Source organism: Dendropsophus ebraccatus, chromosome 6 (genome assembly GCF_027789765.1).
Source record: "Dendropsophus ebraccatus isolate aDenEbr1 chromosome 6, aDenEbr1.pat, whole genome shotgun sequence".
Classification (NCBI taxonomy): Eukaryota; Metazoa; Chordata; class Amphibia; order Anura; family Hylidae; genus Dendropsophus; species Dendropsophus ebraccatus.
In genome coordinates, this window is record NC_091459.1 from 99,919,258 (window position 1) to 99,931,068 (window position 11,811).

The 11,811-nt window shown below is 41.2% G+C and overlaps 1 protein-coding gene across 2 annotated transcripts in view; it reads right to left on the reverse strand.

Annotated features, from left to right (window-relative positions):
• The window catches only part of ANKUB1 (ankyrin repeat and ubiquitin domain containing 1), a 34,734-nt gene extending 23,375 nt beyond the window's left edge, over positions 1 to 11,359 (reverse strand). The window contains exons 1-3 of one of the 2 annotated variants that reach the window (XM_069973887.1): positions 11,174 to 11,359; positions 7,266 to 7,409; positions 392 to 608 (exon numbers count right to left, since the gene is read on the reverse strand). In XM_069973887.1, the coding sequence (XP_069829988.1) occupies positions 392 to 608; positions 7,266 to 7,409; positions 11,174 to 11,263 (451 nt within the window). In that variant the 5' untranslated portion in view covers positions 11,264 to 11,359. Of the gene's footprint in view, positions 1 to 391; positions 609 to 1,541; positions 1,564 to 7,265; positions 7,410 to 11,173 lie in introns of those variants that run through there. The other variant, XM_069973888.1, reaches the window with a different exon arrangement.
• Between the last annotated feature and the right edge of the window lie 452 nt (positions 11,360 to 11,811).

Below are 11,811 nucleotides of genomic sequence, written 5' to 3' on the forward strand. Positions count from 1 at the left end.
CATGCTTACTTAGTGGTAGTGGGTTGCACACTGGTTATTATATGACATGATTACTTAGTGGTAGTGGGTTGCACACTGGTTATTATATGACATGATTACTTAGTGGTAGTGGGTTGCACACTGGTTATTATATGACATGATTACTTAGTGGGAGTGGGTTGCACACTGGTTATTACATGCCATGCTTACTTAGTGGTAGTGGGTTGCACACTGATTATTATATGACATGATTACTTAGTGGTAGTAGGTTGCACACTGGTTATTATATGACATGATTACTTAGTGGGAGTGGGTTGCACACTGGTTATTATATGCCATGCTTACTTAGTGGTAGTGGGTTGCACACTGGTTATTATATGACATGATTACTTAGTGGTAGTGGGTTGCATACCTAGATCCAGGTTGTAGTCACTCAGTGTGTTGCAGTCATACATTTCTTTTCCTTTCAATGTCCTCAGGCAGAAAACACTGACAGGAAATCCACATTTCAGAGACAGCAGAGACTTGAGATGTGAGACCGTTGCATCAAGAAGATGAATATTCCCCATTATTGGGACTCTCTCTTTGGTGACTGCATTGTATACATACAGAGCTGGCTTTTCTTCCTCCTTAAATGATAGCAGATGACTATGAAAAATACTATTACTGCAGCCATACAGCGATTTATATTAAAAAAAAAATTGACCTAAAATGAATTGCTATAATACAAAAGTAGACTAAGGTAATGCATCAAGTCATTAATTTATTTCAATATTTTAGGCAGGTGTAGGTGCCGCAAAATAGGATGTCTCCCATCAGGAAGGCAGCTTCTGTAGCAGGACAACCCCAAACATACAGACAATGTCATTAAAACATACTTGTCATGATAAAAAAAAGTCATGGGCAAAAGTTTAAATTAGTTGGTGTCTCAACAGATCAAGAGAATGAATGGAGAAAAGAGCGCGGTAGCACACTTCACTTCCCCACTGTCAATCATCCCCATCCAGCAACCCCATAGACTTATAATGGTGCCAAATGGACAGAGATCACTTTAACCAAGAGTGAAATGCGCTACCATGCACTTCTGCCAGCTCGTTCTTCTGATCAGCAGGCCTCTCAGCATCAATGAAATCTCTTGACATGCTCCTGTAAAATGTCAAAAGTTTTTCTTAATGAGAAGAACAAGGAGCTCTGAAAGTTATTCACTAATTCACCCACCACCACACCAACCAAGGCAACACTGGATTGTGAAAGACAAGTTAAGTATAACAAATACTGTTTCTGATGTATACAAGAATATAATAATCTGTAATATTTCATGTTTTGGTCTCTGATGACTATTGGACTAGCATATTGAGGGATCATAAGGGAAATCGATCCTGGGGGTCCACCCCATAGTGACTGTACATGGAAATATTACCTGATCACTTTTAAAGTGTCCCTGTCGTTATAACTTTCAAAATCTTAATCAACAGTAGATGTGATATGAAGCAAGTTTGCAATATACATTCATTTTTATTTTTTTTGGTTGTTATCATGCTGTAAAACAAAGCTGTACTTACCAGAAATCCAGTATGCCTCTTAGTAAATCAGGCTGAGGAAAAGGGGGTGTGGTGTCTTTTATTTCAGTATATATTGTATTGTGGAACTGGTATATTGTGGTACACTTGAGTAAAGAAAACAGCTGCAGCAAGAATCTGCAGTCTTACAGGGTATAGAGAATACGTCTGTCATTACTATGATGCCAGGGAGGGAGAAGATTGGCCAATGGCTACATTAAGGGCCCTTTTACACAGGTTAAAGAGAACCAATCACGGGCGAAAATGATTTTTTTTTTTTATTCCCTAATTAGATGTAAATCCTGATTTTAACAACATTTGTAAATATTATTAATTAATTTTACAGCTGCGTTTTTTAAATATTCCCATTTTACTGTCCTGCCTCGCGCCAGCTCTTTTCAAAAGAGCCGGCGCGAGACAGGAAACTCCCATCATGCAGAGCGGCAGCAAGGCCGGCGGGCCCGCCATCTTGATGACGTCACTTGCGTTCCACCGCAGGAACGCAAGTTACGTCATCAAGATGGCGGCGCCAGCCTTGCTGCACAGAACAGAGGATTAGGTAAAGTAGAAGATACAGACTGTCTGTATCTTCATAAATAGACTTCATGAAGATACAGACTGCCTTTACAGTCTGTATCTTCTACTTTACTTACTCTGTTCTGTGCAGCAAGGACGGCGCCGCCATCTTGATGACGTAACTTGCGTTCCAGCGGTGGAACGCAAGGACGTATTTAAGATGGCGGCGCCGGCCCTGCTGCACCGGCAGAGAGTAGTAGGTAAGGCATAAGATACAGACTGCAAAGGCAGTCTGTATCTTCATAAATAGATTTCATGAAGATACACACGGCCTTTACAGTCTGTATCTTCTTCTTTACCTAATCCTCTGTTTCTGTGCAAGCAAGGCCGGGCGCCGCCATCTTGATGACGCAACTTTCGTTCCAGCAGTGGAACGCAAATGATGTCATCAAGATGGCGGCGCCCAGCCTTGCTTACACAGAAATGAAAGAGTAGGTAAGGCATAAGATACATACAGTCTGTATCTTCATAGATAGACTTAGGGAAAGATATACTTTAATATTAGGGACAGTGAAATTTAGATGATAGATTCTCTTTAATTATTGGCAACGAGCATTGCTAGAAACGCTCATTTGGCTGATAATCGGCCCATGTAAAAGTCTCAGAGATCAGCCGAGGAGAGGGAACATGTCCAAATGTTGCGTGATCGCCAATCTGACCCTCCCAAACCACTTGAACCTAAATTTATTTTTTGCAGAAATCAATAGTACAGGCGATTTTAAGACACTTTGTAATTGGGTTTATTAGCCCAAAAATGAATTTTTATCATTAAAAAGCAGTTTGAAGCTCTCCCCTCGTCTTCATTGTTCTCCTATGGAGAGAGAAAGTAGAGGCACCAAAACAGGACAACAAAGAGTTAATTTACATTCACATTCTCTCCTCTGCAGTCACCACTGACCTCTCTGACCTCTGAATAGCTCCCCCCCCCCCCCCCCCGCTGTGTTATTCTTTGTTCTCTGCTGTCAGCTGCCCGCTTATCTCACTCCTTCCCCCTTCCCTCTCCATAGCACAGACAGGATCAGACTGATGAAAAAACAGTCGAGATTTCCTGATTCTGCGCAGTGGATGACAGAAAGGAGAGAAAGGGGACCTGGGAAAAGGCTTTTTAAATGCAGATAATGGCATATTTGCCTAATAAACCCAATTACAAAGTGATGCAGTTATTGTCCTAAAAACAACTTGCAGCCCCGTGTCCAACGGCCGTGGCTTAGAATATCTGTGCCCTAACTTTGCACCACCCTTCCGCCCCTCCTCCCCACCCTCTTCATCATTAGAAATGCCCCTAGAACATTTTCTCCTGTCTGAACATTACACAGGTGCCTTAACAATACAGCCCATGTGCCGTGCTAACACAGCTGATGAATAGGAGACAATCTGCCTGGAGCATTTCTAATGATGAGGCAGGTGGGGAGGAGAGACAGAGAGGTTGTGCCAGCCTAATGCATACACAATCTAGGCCACAGCCATTGGACACGGGGCTGCCAGTTTAAAAGTAGTTTTTTAGGACAATAACTGCATCACCTTCCAAACAGACCCCAGGACAGATCTTGGATTAAATGCAGCTATCCAAAGGTACAAGTGGTTTTGGGGGGGGGGGTCAGATTGTGGGTACAGAGTCGCTTTAAATTGCCAATTTCCCTTCTTGTGGATGGCCGAAGATCTGTAGGTGTAAAAGGTCCCTTACATAGGCCACAAGTGGTAAGATGTCTTCCTGTTCTCTTGCCATTTGCACAGCCAGTCAGCCACAGAAACACAGTGATAGAAATGTACTAAGACTGATGTATCACACGCTGTTCTTATCAGCAGATTTATTAAGAGGTGCTATATAAATTATAAATCCACCCAGTGAGTAATTGTACTTCTGATAAAACACTAAAGGGGGCTTACTCTGGCTCAGAAGCCCATGGGGGGGATTCACCTGCTTCCCTGCGGGCCAGGCCTGGGTGATGATGTGCGAGTAAATGGTAATAATTATGGAAACTTTGTTATTTACCAAAGCAAGGTCATGATTTATAACTTTACTGGTGAAACTATAACTACGATGACTGGCATTTCAGTTGTTTGCAACACCAATGTTTGCACATATGTATGTATATTAGACTTCTAGACAGCATGCTTAAAGGGAATCTGTCACTAGGATTATGTTGCCATTTCTAAGGACTGTCTGGGCAGTCCCTCCCGCGGCTCCCCATTTGCTGTCTGTGCGTGTAACATCACAAGCAGCGAGCGGGGAACAAGGGGGAAGCGAGCGCTGACCTGACAGGTCGGTGCTTACTTCCCCCGGCAAATCATGCCATGTAATACAACCTTTACACCGTGATAAGTGCTGTGGAAGGCAATGAAGCTATGTAAATAATCACTTTATTAGGTGTCAGGTGAAGGTGTATCAACAACCTCCGGAGCTGTGGCTCATACCTGGAGGGTGCTGACTGCTATCTGATACTAGGCACTGCAGCATTGAGATGGCTACATTCTCGATGCTGATCCTCTCTGGTCTCTGATTGTTTCCCCACTGTGCAGCACAATTATGGGATGCCAAAGATTGTGATGGCACCATGGGCTCTTCCTAAATCTCTGTGGCTGCCATGTTTATACCTGCTATCGGCAGAATGTAATAGGATGACATAAAGATGATGAAAGTACAAATCACTGCTTGAACAAGTCATGTAAAGGGACTAAAATATATCCCCCATAATAAAAATAATTTTATAATAACTGGAAAAAAAAATCTAAACTAGAAACAAAATGAACATTATTGTTAAACTGTGTTAAATATGTGACAATATGTGCACAGTGAATGCTGTAAAATAACATATAGCTCACCGCACAAAATAATGACTCTTTTTTTTTTTTTTCTAAGTAAAGTGCCATAAAAAGACACTGAGGCTATGTTCACACAATGTATTATTTTTTAACCCTTTAAGGACGGAGCAAGTTTTCATTTTTGCGCTTTCGTTTTTTCCTCCTTGTGTTTAAAAGGCCACTGCACCTTCATATTTTCCCCTACAGACCCACATGAGCCCATATTTTTTGCGACACAAATTATACTTTGCAAATACATACTTAATTTTACTATTACATATGCTGCAAACCCAGAAAAAAAATTATATGTGCAGTAAAATTTGAAAAAAAGATGCAATTCCTGTTATTTTGAGGGGTTTCGTCTTTACGCCATTCGCCCTACAGTAAAACAGACATGTTATCTATGTTCCTCAAGTCAGTACGATTACAATGATATGTAACTTGCATAACTTTTATATTATTTGATGGCTTTTAGAAAATTAAAACCTTTTGAAAAAAATCAAAATGTGTTTAACCCCTTAACGACGCATGACGGGTATACCCGTCATGCGGCCGTTAAGGGGGATCAGAGAGGGCTCCCGGCGTGCTATGTGCAGCCAGGGACCGCGGGTATTAGCCGCCACGGCCGATCGCTGCTCCCGGCTAATTAACTATTCAAATGCAGCTGTCAAAAGTTTGAATCATCCCCCTTTTCCCATTTTATAAATAAATATAAATAAAAAAAATTGAAACATATTTATTATCGCCGCATGCGTAATTGCCCGAACTATTAAATGATTACATTCCTGATCTCGCATGGTAAACGGCATAAGCGCAAAAAAAGCCAAAGTGCAAAATTGCGCATTGCAGCCCCATAGACCAAACAATAAAAGCGTTATAAGGATGGGAATAGAGCGATTTTAAACACATTTAGTTTTCTTTAAAAGGTTTACATTTTTTAAAAGCCATTCAATAATATAAAAGTTATACAAGTTACATATCGTTGTATTCGTACTGATGTGAGGAACATAGATAACATGTCAGTTTTACCATAGGGTGAATGGCATAAATACCAAACCCCTCAAAATAAAAGGAATTGCACCTTTTTTAAAATTTCACTGCACATATAATTTTTTCTGTTTTTTCAGCATATTTTATAGAAAAATTAAGTCTGTATTTGCAAAGTATAATTAGTGTCACAAAAATTAGGGCTCATGTGAGTCTGTAGGGGGTAATATGCAGGCGCAGTGGCCTTTTAAACATGAGGAGGAAAAAACAAAAGGGCAAAAATGAAAACTGGCTCCGTCCTTAAAAGGTTAAAATTGCTCTATTCCCATCTTTATAACGCTTTTACTGTTTGGTCTATGCGGCTTTGACAGCTGTATTTAAAATTAGCCGGGAGCTACTACCCTCGGTCCCCAGCTGCACATAGCAACTGGGGACCATGGGCTTCAGAGAGGGCTCACTCCAGGAGCCCTCTCTGCTTACCCTTAACGTCCGCATAACGGGTATACCTGTCATGCGGCGTTAAGGGGTTAAAGTGACTGTACCACCAGGCCCAGGCAGAAGCACTGAAGGCGGGCCGACCCACTCTTAGTGGAAAGAAACCCCAGCGCCTCCATGACGTGACTCCATTAGAATCAATGGAACCCTATCATAGAAGGGCTAGGGTTTCCTCCCACTGGGGGTGGGTCGGCCCACCTCCAGTGCTTCTGCCTGGGCCTGGTGGTACAGTCACTTTAAGAAAATTTTTCAAATTTTTTCAATAAAAACAAGTCGTTCTTTCAGCCTGGGCGGCATTGCATTGAAATCAATGCAATGCCGCCTGTTCCATGCACACTCACTGCATTGTAATGCCTGTTGTTCCAGACACACCCTGAATGGACCATATGGAAATAAGGATTTAAGCTACAGGAACATACAAACACTGGCCAGTGTTCGGCCAGTATAAGAACAGTCATTGCTAAAAAGACGGTTGTTTACATTGTGTGAACAAAGCCTTAAAATTAATGTACCATCAGGCCTGGGCTAAAGCACTGGAGGCGGGCCGACCCACCCCCAGTGGGAAGAAACCCCAGCCCCTCTAATGATGTGGCTCCATTAGAATCAATAGAGCAGTATCATATCACTGGGGGTGGGTCGGCCGCCTCCAGTGCTTTAGCCCAGGCCTGATGGTACATTCACTTTAAAAAGCCTAATGTCACTTTGGAAAAATATAAAACTTTAGTGATGTTAGATGGTGGGGCTAAAAAAAATTAAAACAAAAATATTGAGCCAACCCCTTTCATTACAACTCTCCTTCAGCATTACAATTAATATTTCTATGTAAGTAAACAGATGTATTCTCTGCTATCGCAGGCTGGTTCCTACCTTCACAATGCACTTAATGGTGCAACATAGAGTAATGCCAGCATCTGTTAGGATCCACTCATCTCTTAGCACCCCTCCAGCATATATAAGCTCCAAATACCGCCTCCCTCGCTTGTCATCTGACACCTGGATGTGAAAGTAGTCCTGTAAAACACATACAGTTCTGTAGGTGCAGCGTTTATAGTCTCAGAATGACTATTAGGAAATCGATTATAATGTTTAGGCCCCGTTCCCACTGAGCAAAGCTAGCGGAATTCCGCGACGGAATTGTCCGCCGCGGAATGCCGTTAGCCTCCCGCTCATAATGGGAGTCTATGGGAGGCGCGCGCTGCTGCTCTATACGCGCTGAAGAATGAACATGTTCATTCTTCAGCGCGGACAGGGCAGGAGCGCGCGCCTCCCATAGAGTCCCATTATGAGCGGGAGGCTAACGGCATTCCGCGGCGGACAATTCCGTCGCGGAATTCCGCTAGCTTTGCTCAGTGGGAACGGGGCCTTAGATAACAAGTGTAATCCCAGGCAGAAGTAGCAACTGCATAACACAACTCAAGGCTGCCGCCATCACAAGGTGGTTCATAATATAGAACTATAGAATATAAGAACATATACAGTAGCTGCAAGAGTTTGCATCTGGGTCCAGGCATCTGTGGGGGTTGCAGGCTCCTCTACCACTTTTATTTCTAGTTGGTTATATAGCACCAGCATCTACTTTTATAGCACCAACACATACTGTAGATACTTTCATCAGTCCTTTTTTTACTGATGGGTTGGGCTAAGTCACCCAACCTGGCAATGTAAAATGGTGGTTCCTGGCTGCACGGCTAGAAAATGCTGTGCAGATTTTCAACTGTGGTAGAAACGCAGCATTTACACAGGTAATCCCATACAAAGTTTGGTACAGATTTGTTGTTGAATTGCTGCTGTGGATTTTGCAGTTTTTTCAGCTCCGTTTAAAATGACGTCGTTTTGAGTGTAAAATAATGGACGTTATTTAGCAGCCTGGCCTCCCCTTAGTGCAATGGCTGGTGCTTGTACATTATTCTAGTTTGGGGTTACTAATTGCCCTTTGGATGCGGCTTAATTGAAAAGTCCATTGAATTTAATAGTAAAGACTGTGTGTGAACTACTAATAAAATACATCAGCTGTTTGCAAAAGACATCCGAAAATAATGATCATGTTCATTATTTTGACGTCCGCAGCAAAAACGTCCGATATTTAATACATTGTGTACATTGGATGTCCGTCTTCTCATTGACTTCAATGCATTGCCATTGTAGTCAGTTAAATCGCAGCAAAAACAGACGTTTTTTTAAAACGAAATATATTTTCAATATTTTTGACGTTGCGTTAACATAGCCTATGGCTGGGTCCACACTACGTTTTTGCAATCTGTTTTTTTTTTCCATCCGTTTTTGCAAAAAAACAGATGGAAAAACAGATTTTTATCCGTTCCATTATTTTATTACATTATTTTTCTTTGCAAAAACGGATTGCAAAAACATAGTGTGGACCCAGCCTAACATGCTAAAAAAAAAAAAAAAATCAATGTATTTGGAATTTGCTGTCACTGGGGAAAATCCACAGTAAGGCTCGGTTTACACACAGTAAAGAAAATATGAAAATATGACTGTAATTTTGAATGAAAGTAAAAAAGATGAAACACAGATCTGAACAAATAAAAAAAATCTGTATTTTGCAAAAGCAGGTTGTAAATTATGAGCATGTTTATCATTTAGATTGCCGCAATCAATTATGGCTATTATTCTATACTGCGCGTGCACTGCCAGCCAATTTCCCATTGACTTCAATGGAGCACATTGCAGTATCATATTAAAACTGTGGCTGTATATTTATCTTAAAACTAGAGCCTTTTTTTCCTTTTATTTTAGTGTGTGGCTATGTTCTCACATATTATTTCCGTCAGCCTTTTGGTCAGTATTTTTATAAACAAAACCCAGGGCTGTATTAACAGCTGCTTCTACCCTAGGCACAAAACCTGAAGACACCACATCTGCACGCACCTATTGGCGATACCAGACCTGACCAATACCACCATACCCCCCACCCCCATGGAAAAGACACCAGATTTACTGGCAAGTCTGAACGGGAGGAGGGAAACTAAAAAAATAAAATTCGTTTTTTCTGTCCCCCTGCTCCCTGGTGCTGCCCCCCTGCAAGGTGCTGCCCTAGGCACCGGACCATGGTTGCCTAGTGGTAAATACGGCCCTGACAAAACCAAGAGTGGTCAGGGCAAAACTATAATGGAGGTTTGCACAGTTTCTGTGTTTTCAACCCACTCCTGGTTTTAGTTGAAAAAAGACTGAGCAAAAGACTGACAAAAATACTATGTGTGAAGGCCTCTTTGTCACATAATTATTTTACAGCATATTCAAGCAAAGCCATGTGATTCATCATTTTATTGCAGAATGTAAAAAAAGCCACACAAAAAACATAACATGACTTGCTTTGTGTGTTATTTAAGCAGAGACACAAAACCCATGGAGCTCTATGTGAGAAAAAAAACACTGGGTGACAAATCACCGCACCTATAGCATGCTATAATATGGAGAAACTGACACTCACCCATAAAATACACTCCAAGGCTATGTCCTATACAGTATATGCTGTGGATTTTCTGCTGCTGATGTTATTGACTTACATGGGAGCATACACTACCTGTGGAAGCATTCAAAAAGCATTTTATATTTGCCTAGCTAACATCTGACCACAAGAATAATTCCTTTATTTATATAACACTAACTTATTCCACTGCGCTTTTCATCACTTAAAGGGGTTATCCAGCAAAAAAAACTTCTTTCAAATCAATTGGTTTTAGAAAGTTATATAGATTTGTAATTTACTTCTATTTAAAAATCTAAAGTCTTCCCATACTTGTCAGCTGCTGTATGTCCTACAGGAAATGGTGTTTTTATTCAAGGCTGACACAGTGCTCTCTGCTGCCACCTCTGTTCAAGACAGGAACTATCCAGAGCAGCAGAAAATCCCCATAGAAAACCTTTCCTACTCTGGACAGTTCCTGTCTCGGACAGAGGTGGCAGCGGAGAGCACTGTGTCAGACTGAAAAAAAAACATTTCCTCCTGGACATACAGCAGCTGATAAGAAAGGAAAGACTTGAGATTTTTAAATATAAGTAAATTACAAATCTAAATAACTTACTGAAGCCAGTTGATTTGAAAGAAAAAGATTTTCGCTGGACAACCCCTTTAAGTAGGTCCCTGTCCTCATTAGCTCACAATCTAAAATCTGCATCTTTTTTGGTTGTGGGAGAAAACTGAAGTACCCGTAGGAAACCCACACAAACACAGGGAGAAACTCCTTCCAAATGTTGCATGTTCCATCTCCTTCCAGATTTTGCCACTGTGCTCCCCCACAATGCATTTTTCCAGTGTTTTTCTTTTTCTTTTTGTGAATCTTCCCTAACTGTGTATTTCTGAGTTTGAAAGGACCTCAGTGCTACGAAATAAAGGTATAAATCACTATACAGTATTACAAAGTTAGAGGTGAGGGGAACTGGTACAGAGTTTGCAGTGGCAGACAGGGACTTCAACTTGCACTTCTACCCAATGTTTGGAAAAAAAAAATGGAAATAAAACAATAAAATTGGAGCCTAATAAGTGCCATATTTGCAGATATTCTAAATGTTAGCATGGTTCTAAAAATAATATCATAGTCATCTGAAAGAAAAAAAAACATTTGGGATAAATAGAGTTAAAAACAAAAAGCCAATTGTCGTCTCTGAGCAGTCTCATGATTCTGGTCTTGTGAAATTCCAGTTTACATTAGAGTTATGTTCTGGGGATAAGTAGCGGAGAGTCTGACTTTCTGTATGATCTTATGTAGTAAGAAGATAATGCCCACAGGTAAAGCACAGAAACAATACACTACCTTAAGGATCTGTTTGACTTTCTTGACCGTCTGTCCCGGAGGAATGTCAAAAGATTCACAGACACCATCGAATGCTATGAAGACCTTCATTTTAAGCAAATCTATGAATCTCAAGATGTGTCCTGGTCCTCTTTGTCACCGGCAGATCATGTCTGGCATAATGTTAGAGGATTCCTTCAAAAGAAGTTCTCTTGCAACTTTAAGTCCTCAGACTGTTGTCTGGATAAGCTGAACAGAAACAAATCTCCACCCAGCTAAGATGCAAACAAGGCAAGTGACTACAGGTTCCAGACTATCATGACTGACCACAGAATAAGCACACAGCTCTCACCATGCCATGTTTACCACTCAGCTGTCAGTGAATAGCAACAGACCTAATCTCTGTGCTCATGGATGAAGAACGTGGAAGATATAGGAGGGTTTTGTGTGTCTTGAAATCCTGATGTTGTTAAGACAACATAATCCTCCTGCATTAAAGGGACGCATCATATAGAATAAAACTACAAGGTAAATCCTTTGTAACAAATGAGAGCCAAAAAGATGCCACCAATAGTTCTTACTTTGTGGATGTTACTAGGGAAATGCCCTCGCCATTGTTTGCAACCACAAAGAAGAGAATTGCCAGAAGCGTCACGTGA